We start from the raw sequence: 21,216 nt of genomic DNA, 5'->3' as shown, positions 1-21,216 counted from the left end.
CAGTCAGCTTAACCATGGCAATCAGCATGATTTTTGCTTGTGCAGACACTGAACAACAGCTGATAGACAATACACAAATGCCATCCATCCATCCATTATCGTAACCCGCTTATCCTGAACAGGGTCGCAGGGGGGCTGGAGCCTATCCCAGCATACATTGGGCGAAAGGCAGGAATACACCCTGGACAGGTCGCCAGTCCATCGCAGGGCACACACACCATTCACTCACACACTCATACCTACAGGCAATTTAGACTCTCCAATCAGCCTAACCTGCCTATCTTTGGACTGTGGGAGGAAACCGGAGTACCCGGAGGAAACCCACGCAGACACGGGGAGAACATGCAAACTCCGCACAGAGAGGCCCCCGGCCGACGGGCATTCGAACCCAGGACCTCCTTGCTGTGAGGCGGCAGTGCTAACCACTGCACCATCCGTGCCGCCCAATACACAAATGTTTAAATATTTTTTAATTCTTCAAAACTTGTTTTTCTAGCCATGTAAGCCATTTTCTGAATGCATGGCCCATGATTTGAAAGGTCACAGATCTCCGCGGGTTATGCACCAAATCTTTAAAAAGAGAGTAAAATTGTCAATACGGAAAAAAATGAAAGGAGAGGAGGAAAGGAGCAGCTGTATAGCTGAATGTCATTGTGCCCCACAAAGAGCACAATGACCAAGGCACTATGGGGGATCTTCTGAAAAGCTTCACCATAAAGGCAGAAGACAGGGTGAAGTCTTTTTTTATGTAAGGTTGCATTTAAAACAATAGCAGACTATTTCCACACACTAAGCCTGTTTAACTCAAACCGTCATTAAAGGGGAAAACTTCCCAGCATGCTCTGCTCCCCAGTGACCTGCCCTTCTCAGCACCGAGAGCTCAATTCAGATCAATACAGATCCAACAGCCACCGAACCCAGCGGAGTAACACAATGTATGTCCCCAATCCGCTTAATGTTTGCATCGAAGGGAGACAGACAGTCTTCAAACTCCAAACAAACCAAACTTCAACTCCAAACAATCTGGAGGGACTATGGTTCATTAATCTCACTTTTACAAGTTTAGCGTGTTTGCAGATTTGCACGTAATGTATGGTTTGGACTTTGGGGGGTTAGCAGAGCTTTTTGGGGTGATGGTCACATCTGGGGCTTGTTTTGGGGACTCTTAGGGCAATTACTGTGTGACAGCTGGGCCAGGGAGACACAGGCATTAATCCACAGGTATTTTCTATGGGGAAAAAGGAAAAACTCTGCCATTTTGGCTTGACGCATCACCCATTCATCCATGTGTACAGCTGAACTCAAACAGTTGAAGGTGGGCTTTTCTTGGGTTGAGCTACCCTGCTCTTTCATTTGAATGAAACGTCAAGCTGTGGGAGAGAAGTCCTCTCCCAGTCGAGCAGGGAATGCACGGACGGGTTACTGACACGATTATGACGGTGGTTTATATTAAAAACACTACATCAAACCACAGTAAACCGGATACAGTTAGGGGCGGGGGCAGGGGTAGGGGTAGGGGGCAGGGGCCAGGGGCCGGGGGCTGGGGGTGGGAACAGTGATAGGGGGGAGATGACAGCAGCCTGAGCTCTTTGTAGAGCGAGGCTGATCCGGAGGCGGAGAGGCTGCCGGAAGCGGGCGGAAGGCCGCGGAAGGGTCCCTGGAGTGGCGTTAAACAGCCTGATCTGTGCCGCGGGAATGCGGGGATGTGTGAAGATGTCAGCCACAAAGAGAGCGAGGGAGGAGAGGAGGGAGGAGAGGGGGGAGTAGAGGAGGGAGGAGAGGGGGTAGTAGAGGAGGGAGGAGAGGGGGGAGGAGAAGAGGGAGGAGAGGGGGGAGGAGAGGAGGGAGGAGAGGGGGAGGAGAGGAGGGAGGAGAGGGGGGAGGAGAGCAGAAAGAAAGCAGAAACTGCTAAGTGAAAAATGGGAAGTTCATCAAAATCAGATTTTTTTTATTACATGATGCAACCCATTTCGATATGTCATGGAGCTTGTTTCCGATAAGGAATGCCAGAGATTCCATGCAGCAGATCCGGAATGGGGTTAGGCTCAGCCCCAAAATCACAGACGCTCCTTTCCCTTTCCAAAACATTCCTGAACAAATAATGTGTACTTTGAGAACCAGTGTCAAAACCATTTACAAAGCAGGACAAAGCGGAGACAGTTTCAGAAGTAATCAACTAGGATGGAAAGATGTCCTCTGGGGGAAGGTAACCGGTGCTAATTTACTGGAGCATTGCAAGTTCAAAATAAAATGTGATACGTCGCTTTGTTGCACCTGAAGAGACTGTGAGTGTGGTCTTAATTTGCCGAAAGCCTGATGAGCAGACAGAAACACACTACAGGGCCTATGAAATGACACATGCTTTGCGAGACTGGGCCCTTGTCAGCACTGTGAGGGGCTGCGGAGCACAGACCTGGGTCTCTGGGCCAAGATGACCACCATGGTCCGGAATCGAGTCCTGGGCCTGCTAGAGCCCTCACAGAGGAACGTGATTGGTTGCAGTGTCACATAGGAATCAGGGAAGGATTTCCTGTATCTGCACTGGCTGCAGTGACTGCACTCTGAAGCAGTGACTGCACTCTGAAGCAGTGACTGCACTCTGAAGCAGTGACTGCACTCTGAAGCAGTGACTGCACTCTGAAGCAGTGACTGCACTCTGAAGCAGTGACTGCACTCTGAAGCAGTGACTGGTTGTAGGACATGGCGTGTGTCCTTCACAGCGCATCAGCAGAGCATATCCCAGTTTCTACAGGAAAACAACACCAGTGTCTGAGACTGCGGCAAGGGTTAACTGAGGAAACAGAAATGCACAGGAGTCACTTTTCAAACCATCGCTTCCTCAAAGCCAAAAGGCCACTCTCCTGTCTCCTGCTTTTAAGACAACCTCAGCTTGCTTTTGAGAGACAGCTCTTCACTGCTGTCAGACTAGCTGTATCATTACAAACCCAAGGGGCTTAAAAGGTATGTGAGACACTCATCAGGTATAGCTGATGTTCTACTCTTTGTGCTGTGTTGGCAATACTAATATTGACACTGGCCTGATTCCAAATTGGATTCCATTTATTCCGGAACTTTACATTTCACAACCAGTTATCAAAGATACACAACTTGTCCTGTTAGCTTCATGCTAATAACAGGTGTCACGCTATTTGCTTTAGAAATGAACTCCTGAAAAAGAGGAGAGAGCTTCACAAGTGTCTGTGGCTGGGAGACTCTCAGGGTGGGGTGTGGCTGTCCAGAGAGGATTTCAGTGAGCTCTCCCTGCCCCCCACTGCTGGGTGATTGTGGAGCCCATCTCTGCCCACAGCTCCAAAGGGATGAAGCTACAGCAATGGGACTGGAAGGAAACTGCCACTGGCCATTCCAACAACTGAGCTGAAGTAAACATATTGGCTAAAATGAGAGGCATTGCAAGGTTGTACTGTAACGTGTGTGTGCAGACCGCAGGTGTCTTATGCTGAAATGCTTTTTCTGTACAGAAGCTCAGCTACTTCTTAAGCGACTAAAAGCCTTCTGCAAAATCGGTAATGGTCGCCAAACTCCTTTGCTCAAAGCTGGTAGATTGAGTTCTAAGCTAGATAGACCAGCCTGATGCATCAAGGTGTTGCTATAACATCACATTACTGACACTCCCACATGGTTCTGGGCAAAGCACCCTGGGAAAACACTTAACGGGCTCCCAATAGACATGTAGCAGACTCCCAGGCCCTGAGTCCCAGGCAGCAGCAAGCTATTATCCGCCTCATTACTGAATGAGAGCAGAATGGTCTGTCCCATCAGCACGTGGACTCACAACACCACCTTCCACTGGGGAGGAGATCTTGTCCACTTTACCGGGAGAAAAAGCCAATTTTTTCAGTTACAAGGCTGCCTTTGTGAGGCAATTAAGCATAACAATAATAATATAAATAATGATAACTTGGGATTCCATGCGCACAGCTAATAAGGGCAGCTGACCTTGCTCAGGAGGATTGGGCTTACTTCACACTTTGAGCTCGTAGCTCCATTTTGATAGGTCAGGCTGGGATGCATAATAGAGTAGCTCCATTTTGATAGGTCAGGCCAGGATGCATCATAAAGTAGCTTATTTTTGATAGGTTAGGCCAGGATGTATCATACAGTCGCCCCATTTTGATAGGTCAGGCTGGGATGTGTCATACAGTAGCCCTATTTTGATAGGTCAGGCTGTTATAGGTCAGGCCGGAATGCATCATAGCTCCATTTGGATAGGTCGGGCTCGGCTGCGTGAATAATTTAGCACTGTTTCTATTCCCTGCTGTGCTCCCGAGTGCTCTCCACAGTGGTCACGATACGCTGCCTTTTGCCCAAATGCCAGAGCGAGCAGAACGCTCTTTAAAATGTCTTTTTCCATCAGATAAGGGTCAAATTGACATCTGACTAAAGACATGTATTTGGATGACAACAATTTCAGAATGTATTAATTTGGGAGCATATGCAAAACTTTGCTAACACTAAAGTATCACAGAAAAAAATTAATCCTACCGGGTGGAGGGACTGATATTGTGAAAGGGGGTTGAGGGGGATCGTGGACAGGGGGAGGGGGGATGGAGTCGGGGGTCTTCTGTGCATGTGCCAGGCAGCTGGCAGGAGAAGCCCTAGAGTTCAGAACCCAGTGTGTAAAAAAATGTGCAGTGACATCTGTACAACTTAACACACATATTTATAGCATTTAATCACTACTTATATATTGTACCGGTACATCTTTCATTGAGTGTTGTGGGCTCAGGTTGCATGTGCCTTAGGACAAAAAAAATAAGATTAGACTTCATCATTTGTAGATTAATCAGGCAATGCTAACACATTATAAACTCTTGAGGCATCACTTCTCTGTACAAGCTATTCTAGACTCATTTTAATTTTATTCTATTGCTTTAGACCATGAACCCACTGCCCTATAACATTCCATGTAAAGCTGGCAGACCGTCAGAAATTTCTGCAAATGCCTAAATTTTGCTTTCCACAAAACTGCCCGAGCCTATAGAAAACGCACAATCAAACTGAAATAATATTTCTAGAAACCCAGAAGTGTTGCTGTTCTTTAATGTGCACTTACACGGCCTCTGCAAACTTTACTGCTGACTTAAGAAGAGCTATTCAGCGGACGTTTTTCTATAGACCGGCTCCACCGGTTTCCCCCGTTTGACTGTTCAGGACAGGACTAAAGGTTGCCTAGGGTCTGCCTTTGACAGTTTGTCCTGCGCCCCGAGACGCGTCCATGGCGATGCTCGCACCCGCCATCACTACTGGGAGCTCGAGCATAAAAACTTGTTTCAGGATGCAACGGCGTGGTACCCTACTGAATTCTTGCTTGAAACATCTGAAAATCGGACGTCGTAGGTCATCCGGAGATGCTGCCGCTTGAGAAATTTAAAATCTTCAAACACAAAAAGCTTTTCATTTATTTGACTGATTTACACAAAAGCATCGACATTTTCTCTAAGCCTGCCGTATTTTCTTTAAAGTGAAATATGTGAAAGGCTACCGCACGATATGTTCACGTCCTGAAACACAAGACCAATTCGACAGAACGACCCAAGCCATGCAATCGAATTATATTGGACATAGCACACCTCCGCATAAAAAAAAGATTTTCTCAAATCTGAGACATCAATCTTCGTGTACAGTGTCCATTCATTGTCCCTGTAGTAGCCTATCATGCAATGCTCGTATTGCGGTCATTTAAGATGCCACCGATAGCCCAGTTCGCCAATCCATCAAAGTAGGCTACAACCAGCAAAATACAAATTGTATATGTTATCACCGTTGTAAATAATTATGCAAGCTGTACACAGTATATACAATTTATTGAGTTGAGAGGTTCTATGTCACAAAATCAGGACCTGGGAATAAAACACATCGTGTAAACGCGTAATAAATGGTGATGACCTGGTTTGGCAAGTGAAAAAACAATAATGAACATTTAGTACTGCGACGGATGAAAGGTAATTGCTCTCACAGAAAGATGGGCTATTAATATCTCCCTCTGGCCGCTTCTGAAATGAATGGGACCGGAACATCTGCGGAGAGGGAGCAGGGAGTATCGTGCTGTGGGAAAACTCGACGGCAGTTTTCCATTACAATCCCTGAACTCTGGCGACGTCAGATTCACTGGGTCCGTAGGCTATATACACCACAGAGAGACGCGAACCCGCCAAATGTAAAAATCCACTTTAAATGCTAAACGCGTTTTGGCGAGTGGGCACAGTCTATATGTACTGGCAGTTAAATGTCACTCTTTAATTCGTTTTAAAACTGTGAGCTTTTAAAAGCGCAATAAATGTGATTTAAAGCTGTTACTGCTAACCTGCTATAGACTAGCATATTGATAAATGGTCAGGACGATTTATTTGAAATAAAATAATTCCAGCATGTATGAAATCATAACAGTCCCCAACCTATACGATATTTATGAACTCGCAGTGTTATTTTCTTGGTAAAAACTGAACTTGTTCGTACCTCCCCATCTCAATCCAGAGACTTCCGTTGTCTTAGTTACCAATCTTCAATTCAATGTTGGGTGACTTATAGTGTTGCCCCTTACAGCGCGATCGCAATGTAAACCAACTTTCCCAGATGAAGCCATCTGTGAACCAGTCCATGCTGTAATTACATACATTTTCCAAACGCCTATCCCCTGTAATAATCAATATGCGACAACATATCTTCTTTCCACATGACCTAAGATTTCAATGAGCTCATGGAGGCAAAAACAATCTCCGTATGAAATTCCTCCGGAGCCAAGCATACTTTACGCACAGACCGACGAGTAGAGGGATTCTCCGGTGTCCGGTTGTGATGCGACAGGATCAACATTTAAGACAATTACATCAGGTGAGGATACACAGTCTGATGATGCGCGGCGCGCAGGGGTTCCCTAGCGAACTCCCTCCATCGCTTTGACGCTGCAGCATCGAAACAGGAACCCGGTAGCGTTTCCAGGCAAACTTAGGCTTGTGCCATTTTGTAGTAAGTTTACATCTACAATAAGCAACAGTATTGCGATCTGAACTTAATTGCTGCAATGAAATCACGAAAAAAAAGAAATAGGCTACATTGTCGCGCACTGGTGCCAAAATATTTTAAAAAACGGTATTTTCGGATATAAATAACGACACGTACAGTTCGGTACATTATTACATCGCTATTTGCGTCTGCCTGTATGAAATACGAAATAATTTACCTACCTCACTCATGGTTTTACAGAAATCTCGGACAGGGTCGAGTTTACCAGCGCTCGTTATTGCCTATTGAGAGTTAACAGTCGTCTTTTGCACAGTGCCGGGCCGCCGAGCGGGGGAGGTTTATAAAGTATTAAGCGCAACTCCTCGATGTCATCACGCGCCCACTAAACCAATAGGAACGCCGTCGGCGAATCTGTCTCACAAGTAACCACCCAGCGCTTTAAAATATTCATGGACTGTATAAACCCATTTGAATTAAAACCAGAGACGCTGTGCGTTCTCCCTCTCTACCGCGCTCGCTGGATAAAAAGGGGGGCGTTTTAGGATATTGTACAGTATATCGCTTTCCATGGCATTTCGGTGAACAACACTGTTTTGCTAAGACCAGATTTGAAAAGGTGTATACCATATCCCTGCAGTTGTAAGAACAAGTATAGGTAAAATGGCTATTCTGCCCAGAATGTCTGACTGAATTTATCGTGATTTGACATGCGTCTTTATGTGCTTCTATTTACAGAATGATGTAAACTCAGCGCCATTAATTACGCACTTTTCCACTTCACATGTAAAGAAATTATTGAATAATGTCTGATGTCTTATGGTGTTTGTTATGTAGGTAGCGCTGTACCTAATAATCCAACACTTTTCATAATTGGGAATAAATGGGAGTAATCTCCCGAAGACTGCCGGGCCATATAAGATACACTTCGATGTATGAATGTATGCATGGCCATAAGGACGAAGATGATGCGTTACAAATCGGGAGGTAGGTTATTTTTGCCTCCCGTCTGCATTGGAAAGTTTATATCATTCCCTCCGTTTGGTCTGGTCATCTCCAGTGAAGATTCTAGCATTCATTAAGTCTGGACAGTAATTTACCTATTCCATATGAGCGATTTACTCTGCTCCATTTTCCTGACATGTGTTTTTCACAGTAAGTCAGGTTAACAGAACCATGGCTAGTTTGTTAATCTGGCCACAGGGTTCATACCCCAACCAATGTGTAGGAACTGTTAAATTATACCCACCAATAATTTCTTTAAATGCCAAACATCTGTCCAGTCATTTTTATGTACACCACAAACTGCTCATTTGTGTCTGAATGTGTGTGTGCCTGTGCATGCATGTGCATGTGTGCACTTGTGTGTATGTGCATGTGTATATGTATGTGCGTGTCTGCACCTGTGTGTATGTGTGTGTGTGCACTTGTGTGTGCATTTGTGTGTGTGTATATATGTGTACCTGCATGTGTGTGTATGCATATGGGTACCTGTGCGTGTGTGCATGTGTGTGTACCTGAGTGTGCATGTATGTGTGTACCAGTGTGTGTATGTGTATGTGTGCATGTGCATTTGTGTGCGTGTATGTGTACCTGCATGTGAATGTGTATGTGCGTGTGTGCATCTGCATGTGTATGAGTGTGTGTGTGTGTGTGTGCGTGTGCACCTGCATGTGTATGAGTGTTTGTGTGTATGTGTGTGTGTGTGTGTGTTCATCTGCATGTGTATGAGTGTTTGTGTGTGTGTATGTGTGTGTGTGTGTGCATCTGCATGAATATGAGTGTTTTTGTGTGTGTGTGCATCTGCATGTGTATGAGTGTTTGTGTGTGTGTGTGTGTGTGTGTGTGTGCATCTGCACGTGTATGAGTGTTTGTGTGTGTGTGTGTGTGTGTGTGTGTGCACGTGCATGTGTGTGTGTGTGTGTGTGTGTGCATCTGCACGTGTATGTGCATCTGTGTTCCCACAACTGTTCAAATATAACCTGCACCCTTAGTGGTGAGCACTCACCACCAGCGCCTCATTGAATCTGTAAATGCACTCGTTGGTGGGGGTGGGGGGGAACGGTTACGCACGTGTGTGCGTTTCTGCATCTTTAGAAAAGGAGGGGGAATTCTCCCCGAAAAGGCTTTGAAGTTGCTTGTGATTAAAGAGAACTCCAGGCACTGTACAGACGCGTTCCAGCATTCCGACATCCTCTCCCCGGACCAGGAACGCCATCGTGGAGGAGAGCGGACAGATGGTCTGAGGGAATGAGTTCTGATTCTGAGACAGGCTTCGCTGTTCAGCAGCTTTTCTGAAATGAAGAACTGCTTAAATCACATGGCATGTCATAATTCTGGCATAAAATCAATCAGTGATGCGTAAAATGAGAATGCATCATATGACTTTGTGCAGCAAATATAATTGGGTGTCCTAAATATTCCAACATTAAAAATAATGGGCACCACTGTGGGAGGAAGGTAGAATAGCACAGATAATTCACTGGAATCCCCCCTCCCCTTATATACGTACCTGGTGAATGACAGATGGCAGCCTCCCCGCTGTGTTCGGTGTTCAGAGACACTTATTCTGTGTGCGGTGAATCACCACATAGTTTAGATTGAATTCAGAAATGAAGCCTGCCTCAGTGTTCACTGTGGCCAAGAGCTTGCCAAAAACCCTAAAAAATAAGAAATTATCCTAAAATTTGAAAGGGGAATTATTCACTAAAGAAAAGTGGAAAAAGTATTTTTATTAGAAATTTTAGAACTTGTGTTTGCATGTTGACATACGAAATTCCACATTTCTAGTCAGCTACATTATGATGATGAATTACAGAAAAAGCAAGATATTGATAGACTCAGAAGGTTTGGACTGCATTGCTGTGAGAAATCGCCCTGTTTCTAATGGACCGGGCAGCATTAGTGACACAGCAGGGCTTGGTCATCACGCTGGAGGAGCAGACTGAGGGCAGCCATCCATTTAAAAATGCTCTCGCTCTGAACCTGCTCGTGACCTCTGATAGGCCTCCTGCTCTCGCTCTGAACCTGCTCGTGACCTCTGATAGGCCTCCTGCTCTCTCTCTGAACCTGCTCGTGACCTCTGATAGGCCTCCTGCTCTCACTCTGAACCTGCTCGTGACCTCTGATAGGCCTCCTGCTCTCTCTCTGAACCTGCTCGTGACCTCTGATAGGCCTCCTGCTCTCTCTCTGAACCTGCTCGTGACCTCTGATAGGCCTCCTGCTCTCTCTCTGAACCTGCTCGTGACCTCTGATAGGCCTCCTGCTCTCTCTCTGAACCTGCTCGTGACCTCCGATAGACCTCCTGCTCTCACTCTGAACCTGCTCGTGACCTCTGATAGGCCTCCTGCTCTCTCTCTGAACCTGCTCGTGACCTCTGATAGGCCTCCTGCTCCCGCTCTGAACCTGCTCGTGACCTCTGATAGGCCTCCTGCTCCCGCTCTGAACCTGCTCGTGACCTCTGATAGGCCTCCTGCTCTCTCTCTGAACCTGCTCGTGACCTCTGATAGGCCTCCTGCTCTCGCTCTGAACCTGCTCGTGACCTCTGATAGGCCTCCTGCTCTCACTCTGAACCTGCTCGTGACCTCCGATAGGCCTCCTGCTCTCGCTCTGAACCTGCTCGTGACCTCTGATAGGCCTCCTGCTCTCGCTCTGAACCTGCTCGTGACCTCTGATAGGCCTCCTGCTCTCGCTCTGAACCTGCTCGTGACCTCTGATAGGCCTCCTGCTCTCTCTCTGAACCTGCTCGTGACCTCTGATAGGCCTCCTGCTCCCAGGCTGGGCAAACATATTCACAGAGGGTCTGCTACGGCTCCGCCTCTGGCAGTGTGTGAATCGATCTCATCTCTAATACACAAGGGCCGGGATGCTGAAGCTGGGGGAGAGAGCAGTCTTCTTTCCCACTCTGTCTCCTCTGGAACTAAACACGCCGGCACACAGCCCATCACAGAATCTGTGGAGTGTCATTTTGCTTGCTTATATGCAAACCAGTCAGTTTACACAGTAACAACATATTTTAAAGTAAATACAAATACATACAATTATGTAAATATAATGCATTCAACATACAATTGTATTGTTTTCACAAGCTGGCAAATAATTATTTACAGCCCTGCCATATGTTGGCAGCAGTGATTTATCTGCTGGAACTGCACACCTCAACATTGAGTTTTATTGAGGCTCACACTTTGGGTTTGTCAAGCATGTTCATCCCAAATTCCCAAGAAAGTTTCATTCTGCGAGAACATAATTGTCATATTGATCATATTATGTTAACCAGGCTGTACGTTAGTGTTTCTGTATAAGGTACATTCGTGTTTCTCAACCTGGATCCAGGAGAGCTGCTCGGCCTTCTGCTTCTTATGATCAACTTAAACTCAGCAGACATGTTAGACCCAATATACCATCTGAGGTGAGAGAATTGTGTAACCAACTGCTTTAACTGATGAACTAAGTGGAGAGCACCATGGCACACCCAGCTGACCTCCAGCCCCTGACACACGTGTTCATACTGCTCTGCCTGCTCACAAGCTTCTCATGATGGACGGCTCCCGCAGTCAGTCTGCACCAAGCCTGCTCTCCACAAAGCTCCACTCGAGCACTCCGTCTGTTCGGCCCAGCCTAAACTCAGCCGTGCCGTCTGCCGCGGCCATGAATTCCTCCATTACCATGTGCAGATAGGCCGCTCCTCCACACAGGTCCCTGGGCTGGCCCAGCCGGAGAGCGGGGCTTCCATCCGCTCCAGGGAACACAAGGTTTCCGGTGAGACGAGTGTGAGGCCAGGCACAAATACGAGTCTTCCGCATAACTGACCCTCACTGAAGAATGTGGAGTCTATCAAGCATGGATGGCATGAATAAATATTCTCCTTTCATCTCTGAGGTGGAGATGTCCAGAGGGAAAGAGGAAGCCGTGTAAATGCTTTGGGAGAAATATTTCATCCTCAAATTACTGCTTAGATGGGAAAACAGGCTTATGTAAACTGGATGGATAGCTGGATGTAAACATCTATATGATACTGATATACCTGTACAATAATACCACAGAACACAGTATATATTGTGATGCACAATTACTAAATTAAATATCCATAACATTACTGATATACATTATGAAATGCAGTTAAATTAGGAAGATATGGAAAAATAACTGTTGGAATGTTCTCTGTGAATTTTGTATTTTTGAATAAAACATTTGATAAAAAATCATTTTACATCCATCATCCAGCTAAATGCTGTGATGCAGTACACAATATATGTTTTTTTAATGCTCGGGTTCACATAGTTTGTTTGATTTTTAATTAAAGAAAATGCTAATGTTGGGGTGGCTGGGTGTCAAAGGGAAGCTCTGCTCTAATTTGATTGGGCCGTTTGAACCGGGCTATTTCAATGGAAGTCTCTGTGGCATCTCCAGCACAAACTGAAATTGGCTCCATGGCCTTGCGCTGGATAATGATCCTCCGGGGAGCAGCGAATGCTCACAGCGCTTGGGTAATTGACCCGGAGCAGGGCCACGGTGGCATAATAAAGTCTATCTTCACTGCTTTCATTACGGCGGGATCTGACCGACCACCGATCCGACTATTCTCTCACTGCCGCCTTCCGCCATCAAAACATCGGAATTCAGCAATTTATCTGCAGTTTGGGTACCTCTGACTTGAGTTGGTCATCAAATTAGTTCAATTTAACCTCAATTATGTGACCATTCTCTGGCTAGTAAGGTTTAATGATTGATTTGACTTCTATAGACCTTTTAGAAAAAATGTAGCTCCCATGTCCCTCCCAAAGATCCCAGCATTGTTCAGCAGAGGGCCAAATCCAAGATGGCCACCAGTGGCAACTTGAAATTTTTTTTTTAACTAGAGCACCTAGAATCATGTACAAACATACTTTATCAGGTAAGTCAACAACAGGGATTCCGAATCTGACATTAGTTTGATGCTGACGACATAATTTTCATCTATAAATCCAAGATAGCCACCATCCAGTAGCGCGAAAACTTTTGTACTAAAAGCAACCACCTCCCAATGATCTCTTGCAATAAAATAATTGATTAATGGATGGCAAGTAAACTCATTACACTTCAAAATAAGTTATTTTTAATAGCTGTAACTTGAGCAGTTTTCAAATTAAACCACTTAAAACATGTTAATAAAAATATATTTTACCCTGAATGGTAGTTTTTGGCCATTTTCTGTAGACAAATGACACCACAACACAATTAAAAAATATTTAGAAGTCGTGTCATACTTCACATTGTTATGGCATGAATCAATATGAGAGATATGATAAGACCGAATCAGAGCATTCTGCCTCACTAGATTCAGAATTGTCAGGCTCCGATGAATCGCCCTTCCTCCTCTGTACATCATCATCTCCCTCCTCATCCCCCTCCTGGCTCTCATCTTCCTTGCTCTCTTCAGCTGGCCTTGGTGCAGGTAGATGCGTTGGGAGGGCAGGTCACGTGTGGCAGACAGGGCAACAGCGACCATCCACAAGCTCCCAAGAAACACCAAGTTTGCACGGAGGCAGTGTTGGCATCTACACAGTGCTTCTCAATTTATCGCCATAGATGACATGTGGTGTGAACTGGGAGAGCTCCTCCTCAAGCCCAAGGCAGCTCCAGGCCTGCGGTCGGGCCACAGGGCTCTCCGCCGGCCGCTCTTACCCTTGCCGGAGAAGGGTTGGCCTCACAGCCTGTCATACAGTCTGCCATCTCCTCAGTCCCCAGGCCACAGCACGAGACCGTCTCCTGCTTCCTCTTCACACAGAGCATCCAGCGCTGCGGGATGGCCACAGCCGTGACAGAGGCATCGGTCTCAGCGGTATCAATGACAACAGGGCCACTGTAGCCCGACTCGCCCAGACTGCGTGAGCGGGAAAGAGGACAGCCTCAGACTGGTCAAAGCTGTAGTTCCCCATTCTTGCTGGGTTGACAAGTTGGTGCAGTGGGAGCCAACAGAGTGGACAATCTCTGCACCAAAACTCTCTGCAAGGTCTGTCATGTTGTCGCATATCAGTTTTTGCAGCCGGCCCTTGTTGCTGATGCTACACAGCCTGTGCGGATCTTATTGTGGCTACACCGGGATTAGAACCATCGACCTTGTGTGTCCCAGTCATTTACCTTAACCGCTACTCTACAGGTCACCCCATACATGTCTTACCCCGTACCCGCTGGTCAGGCTGGTCATCTATAGTTGAGTATGGTGCATCACAAGTTGTACAGACAGATGATACGTTCTGCATCGCCATGGCAGCAAAGGATGAACATACAGTGCATCCGGAAAGTATTCACAGCGCTTCACTTTTTTCAAAATTGAGCTCAGGTGCATCCTTGAACATGATTTGGAAAGGCACACACCTGTCTATATAAGGTCCCACAGTTGACAGTGCATGTCGGAGCACAAACCAAGCATGAAGTCAAAGGAATTGTCTGTAGACCTCCGAGACAGGATTGTCTCGAGGCACAAATCTGGGGAAGGGTACAGAAAAATTTCTGCTGCTTTGAAGGTCCCAATCAGCACAGTGGCCTCCATCACCCGTAAATGGAAGAAGTTCGGAACCACCAGGACTCTTCCTAGAGTTGGCTGCCTGTCTGAGCAATCGGGGGAGAGGGGCCTTAGTCAGGGAGGTGACCAAGAACCCGATGGTCACTCTGTCAGAGCTCCAGCGTTCCTCTGTGGAGAGAGGAGAACCTTCCAGAAGGACAACCATCTCTGCAGCAATCCACCAATCAGGCCTGTATGGTAGAGTGGCCAGACGGAAGCCACTCCTTAGTAAAAGGCACATAGCAGCCTGCCTGGAGTTTGCCAAAAAGGCACCTGAAGGACTCTCAGACCATAAGAAACAAAATTCTCTGGTCTGATGAGACAAAGATTGAACTCTTTGCTGTGAATGCCAGGTGTCATGTTTGGAGAAAACCAGGCACCGCTCATCACCTGGCCAATACCATCCCTACAGTGAAGCATGGCCACATCATGCTGTGGGGATGTTTTTCAGCGGCAGGAACTGGGAGACTAGTCAGGATTGAGGGAAAGATGAATGCAGCAATGTACAGAGACATCCTGGATGAAAACCTGCTCCAGAGCGCTCTTGACCTCAGACTGGGGCGACGGTTCATCTTTCAGCAGGACAACGACCCTAAGCACACAGCCAAGATATCAAAGGAGTGGCTTCAGGACAACTCTGTGAATGTCCTTGAGTGGCCCAGCCAAAGCCCAGACTTGAATCCGATTGAACATCTCTGGAGAGATCTGAAAATGGCTGTGCACCGACGCTCCCCATCCAACCTGATGGAGCTTGAGAGGTGATGCAAAGAGGAATGGGCGAAACTGCCCAAAGATAGGTGTGCCAAGCTTGTGGCATCATATTCAAAAAGACTTGAGGCTGTAATTGCTGCCAAAGGTGCATCAACAAAGTATTGAGCAAAGGCTGTGAATACTTATGTACATGTGATTTCTTAGTTTTTTATTTTTAATAAATTTGCAAAAATTTCAAAAAAAACTTCTTTCATGTTGTCATTATGGAGTGTTGTGTGTAGAATTTTGAGGAAAAAAATGAATTTATTCCATTTTGGAATAAGGCTGTAACATAACACAATGTGGGAAAAGTGAAGCGCTGTGAATACTTTCCGGATGCACTGTAGTCTGACCACTTGCATGGGGTATCGTGTTGCATCTGCCGATCTTCTGCTGATGGAGTCACCATCCTCCATCATGTCCATGCCAATGAGAGCAATGTAGGGTTTCTGGATGAGCTTGCTCTTTTGTGTCTTCCTGTATGTGGCGTTGGAGTTGAATAAGTCCACACACTCCTCGACAACACAATGTTCCAGCAACTTGGCGAGGTCCACAAGCTGACTGACCTCAAACGGGTCGAACACTGCCTTGAGAGCGCTCCACTCCATTTCAACAGCTCTCACTTTGAGTTCCTCCCAAGGCTTCTCCGTGTCTGGCACCTTGGCAAGCATTTGCTCCGAGGGACAGGTGCTCGGAGGGAGGTATTCTCACTGAACACCCGCTCTTGCAAGAAGCCGGTCAACTTTTCGTCCCCTGCAGAGCAGGCTGATCAGAGGCAGGCATGACTGCCTCTTGGGTGCAGTGGGTGAGGATGGGTAGAACAGAAAGGAGTCGACTCCTGCATGCGACCAGGTCCTGCACACACTGCTCACACTGCACACACTACACTGCACACCCTGCACACACGCACACACTGCACACCCTGCACACACTGCACACACGGCACACCCTGCACACACTGTACACACTGCACACACTGCTCACACTGCACACACTGCACACACTACACTGCACACACTGCACACACTGCACACACTGCACACACGCACACACTGCACACACTACACTGCACACCCTGCACACCCTGCACACACTGCACACACTGCACTGCACACCCTGCACACACGCACACCCTGCACACACTGCACTGCACACCCTGCACACACTACACACACTGCACACATGCACACACTGCGCACACAGCACACACGCACACACTGCACACACTGCGCACACAGCACACACGCACACACTGCACACACTGCGCACACAGCACACACGCACACACTGCACACACGCACACACTGCACACACGCACACACTGCACACACTGCACACACTGCACACACGCACACACTGCACACACTGCACACACGCACACACTGCACACACTGCACACACGCACACACTGCACACACTGTTCATCCTCTCGCATCCGTTTGGGGCCGCGTTCCATGTGCTTCCTCTGGGCTGCTCTTCTGTTGGCCAGGGCCTGATGAGCCTCCTGGATCTAGGCCACGTAGTTCACATTCCTGGAGCTGCTTCTCATTCTGGAGGATGGAGAGCCAGTCAGCCTTCATTTTGCTGCCCTTGTTCATGGTGCATTCGATCCACATGTCCCAGGCCATGTTGAAGTCAGTACAAAGGAAGGCGACCTCATCAGCACGTATGTGACTCTAGGTGCTCTGGTTCAAAATTTATGGGTGGTGGCCATCCTGGATTTGGACCTCTGGCCGAAAATTTGGGAGGGTCATGGTGGCTACATTTTTTTATCAAAGGTTCATAGAAGTCAAATCAATCGTCAAACCTTACTAGCCAGAGAATGGTAACAGAATTGAGGTTGTGGACCTAACTAAATTATTTTAAGGTTAAATTAAGGAAATCACCAGTGAATAGGTTGGTTCTGTTGCATCCTGGGTATATTGTTCTCCCTTACCCATCACTTGAGAGATAATGAAAGTTTCATTTGTCCGGATATGTGTCCGTCTAATATGCTCACAAATGTAGGCTGAGTGATGATGTGCATCAAAGCCCTGGGAAATTGTGCTATGTCGCTGAGGCATTTTGCACTGATAGATGACAAGTGAGAGGAGAAAATGTCCAGCAGTTTGATGAGTAAAAGTGAGCAGTTTTGGCCTTGTGTATCAGAGACTTGCTCGCGTCTGAGTGGGTGTGCACTTGAAATTCCTGACTCACTGTAGTGCTCTTCTGAGGAAGAAAGACAACCACTCTGATCATTGACATTTGGTTATTTGAGTTGAATGTAAAAAGAATGGGGGAAGGGAGCACACTCAATTAATTATCTGGTAGTTTGATGAATGTGCATAACTACAATTAAAAGAGATGGAGACCCACCAGCCATTTTGGGATTGTTGACTTAAAACATCATAGAAACACAAGATGGAGTACATGGCTTTCCATGAATATGTGAAAGACCACTGACACATGAATGGGACTCATTTTTGATGGGTTGGTTTGTTACTTTCTTTGTATTTATCCATGGGCTTCATAAAAAGCTTCTTTTTGACCTTTTGCCCTTTTACAAAGCTGGTTGTTTTATAGAGACAATGCAGATCATTCCTAACGTCTGATATAGGATTTAAACCGACAACCCTTCTGCTGTCCATGGACTATATGTAGCCCGGACAGAAGCCAAAGTTGACAGGGGATTGTCGTCACCCCATTTTTCCTATTTTTAAGTCCCATCTGGACTGGCTATTTTATGCTCGGCTAGGCCATATTTTTCTATGTATTACGGAGCTTGTCTGGTGTATTGGAACCAATTAAATTCCCTCCTTCAGGTCCTCTTGGTTGGCTCAGTTGCACCAGGCAAGATCAATCGAGCACAGAAAAAATATTTGAATCCAAAACAGTTATGTATTTGACCCAGCTGAGGTAGGCCAAGGTGTCCTGCACTCTTTGTAGAAGAGGTGTATCTCTTCCCAGAGCCTGGAAGATCATTGGGAACTTTGGCCAAATGAAACCCACCCCAGCTCTGATGGGTAAATGCCAGTCTTGTCCCATTGCTGTGGATTCCCAAAGGCAGTTGATTTGTGATGTAAGTATGGCTTAGACCAGTATCCAAACTGTACCTTTTCTAATAGAGCTACTCAGGATCCACTGTGCAACTGATGCTCCACTGTTTTCAGCCAATCACAGTGTTTGCTGCGGAGTGCAATCTTTTCTTCAGTGTGCTCTCTCTCTCTCCCTTTCTCCCCTGCTCTCTCTCTGTTTTCAGCTTTCATGAGATCCTCTGATGCATCGTTACTGGAAAATTTCTATCTCCATACACTCCCCCCATCCCCCCCCCAACCTCCACCCCATCTCCAGCACCAGGAGAAAAAGTAAACAAGGTGTCAGAAAGGCCAGAGGATGCTGGGAGTATTTTATGACTGCAGCAGGCGACTTCATTTAATCCTGCGCGCCTCCCGCTCTCCCTCCCCTCCGTCTCTCTCCCTCCATCTCTCCCTCCCTTCCGTCTCTTTCTCTCTCCCTCCCTCTCTCCCTCCCCAGCGAGTGAGTGGAGACGGCTGCATAATGGAGGTGCGTTCTGGGAAAAGCCCGTGCCCCCCCCTCCCCCACGCACCCTCAAACAGAGGAGGAGAAGCAATGCTATTTTAAGATCTGCTGGCTGTCCCTGTCACTGCCTTATTCCGCTTTTTCATCTCCCTGTTTGTATTTTTTTCCCATATTGTAATAGCGCTTGTGTGGCTCCTGATCATTCAGTGTGACAGGCACATTCTTCCAGCATGTGTGTGTTTATTTATACGAGTACATCCCTTTTTCTCTTGGCAGGGCTTTTCCTCTGGCGAAGCCACCACGCAACCAGCGCCTCCGTATGTTGCTCTGGTTCATGATGGAGGCAGGGAAAGGCAGTGTGATTGCAGTGCCAAACAGGAGCCCATATGTTGCTGTGGCTGGCTGATGGAGGCAGGGAAAGGCAGAGTGGCTGGCTGAAATGAGATGTGTAGCGTGTGACAGCATCCTCTAATACAAGACCATTAGCAATATGCTGTATATCTCACAACAGTCAGATACATTTTTTATTTCATTTTTTGTCACTGTCAATTTTGCACTAATAGTGCATTCTGATATAAGCAGATAAGGCAAGCACATTATTTTAGAGGCCTTGTGTGTTGGGGACGAATTTATTTTGCCTCCTGGTTATTAAATATTCATGCTCTCTTAATAATTAAAGGGTACTCTCTTTCCTTGCCTTGACCTTTGACAAGGATGCCTATTTGCCTGATTCCAATTGATTGTGGCCAAATTGTTGTTCGAGGGTAATTACTTAAGCACTCAAAAGGTATTTGAATGATAAATAATGTTGGCAGGAAGATGTTTGTAATATGAGCAACAAAGTTACTGAACCCCTGTTTGGAAGATCAATAGCACTTTAGGAAAGCTTATTCCCAAAGATGAAGAATTAAACAATTTAAGGTGAACCTATCTTAGTCAGATCTCAGCTGGGTTTGATAGATGAAAGTTGTGAATCTTGCTTCTGAAGACCAAACAAAATATTTTTGTGATTTTATTTGTTTGAAAAGACAACCATATAGAAAGAAATACAGACAATATACAGAACATAAATGAACATACTTTTCAGAAGGTCGACATTTCTGTGCTATAAATCCTGTTTTTGATTGGTCTTCTGTAATATTCTAATATTCTGAGACACTGGATTTTAGATTTTTTAAAATTAATTTACAGAAATGTACTTTTCCACAATATTCTAGTTTTTTTAGATGCACCGGTACATTTGCTTGTCAGCATCGGGAAAGCAGAATATTTATTAAATAAATTTGGCTTTTTGTGATGTCACTCAGTGATAATGATGAAGGCTAGCTGGGTATGAGCTGGTCAACCAGCATGGCCAAGCTAGTCATAAAGCTGGTCTAGCTGGGTATGAGCTGGTCAACCCAAAAGTGCTGGTAGCGTGTCTGAGCTGGGAGCTGCCAGCTGTTTTGAAACATAGCTTGAGCTGTGTTTTTCAGAAAGGATACAAAAGCACTGTGATAGTATTTTCCGCTGGGCATGTTAACCAAAATGACCACAACATTGGCACCATTCTGTCCAGTTAAACAGCTTGGATTGAAATCAGCATATGACTAGAGGGGGCTGCCGGTTGGCTGAACCCTGTCTCAGTGTGGATCCGGCCCTCTTCACGGTATCACATTCAGACTATGCCAATTCCTGCTGGGACTGGCAACACTGGACGAGGGCGCACACTGCGCTGTGACCTTGCCTCGAGTGCGACCCATACAACCTGTACAGCCTGACTGCGCTAGCCACGACTGCGCTAGCCAGTGTGTGTGTGTGTGTGTGTGTGTCTGTGTGTGTGTGTATTAATGACGCACGTAAATACTGCATGTGTGTACATGTAACGAGTGAGATTTTGCCTGAGTCCGAGGTGGGATATTTGTGAAGCGAACGCGTTCAGCTAAAGATAAAATCGCCATGGGTAACGACCTTCATTTGAATTTGAGGGTTACGTCATCAGGGAGTGTTGTCGCGGTAACCAGCTACCAGCCTTCACTTTCTCTGCACTTCACCATGCTTACTAACGAACAAGCTGAGCTCACCCTGCTACAGACGCACGGCATGAGTAGGCCTGTGTTCATGATGAAATACTCATAAGCTATGATTGATTTAGGCTATTCAATCAACATGTCCTTCAATTTGTCTTGCAAGTAAACACTGTTATACAATTTCTGCGCAAACTCAGTTAGGCAAGTTCTTCTTTTGCCATTTCTGAACTCACCAAACTTATATTTGTAATAAACTTATATATGGGCTGTCACTCTGTACCACAACATTGCACAGCTGTACAATAATTCAAGTTCATTGGTTGAAAAATGGTTCTAATTGCCACAGCCAATGGCGTGGGGGCTTATTCTGATTGTTTGTGCGTAGCTGCCCAAATGCACTCCAGACAAGCT

General features: G+C 46.3%; 1 protein-coding gene and 1 pseudogene across 1 annotated transcript in view; one reads left to right on the top strand and one right to left on the bottom strand.

Annotated features, from left to right (window-relative positions):
- The window catches only part of pcp4b (Purkinje cell protein 4b), a 51,985-nt gene extending 44,631 nt beyond the window's left edge, over positions 1-7,354 (bottom strand). The window contains exon 1 of the mRNA XM_061218293.1: positions 7,206-7,354. Coding sequence (XP_061074277.1) covers positions 7,206-7,214 — 9 coding nt within the window. The 5' untranslated portion in view covers positions 7,215-7,354. The remainder of the gene's footprint in view (positions 1-7,205) is intronic.
- LOC133107602 (uncharacterized) overlaps positions 1-21,216 on the top strand; it is a 980,437-nt pseudogene that overhangs the window by 504,075 nt on the left and 455,146 nt on the right.

The sequence above is a fragment of the Conger conger genome, chromosome 13 (assembly GCF_963514075.1).
Source record: "Conger conger chromosome 13, fConCon1.1, whole genome shotgun sequence".
Taxonomy (NCBI): Eukaryota; Metazoa; Chordata; class Actinopteri; order Anguilliformes; family Congridae; genus Conger; species Conger conger.
This window is presented reverse-complemented; position numbering and strand designations above follow the sequence as displayed.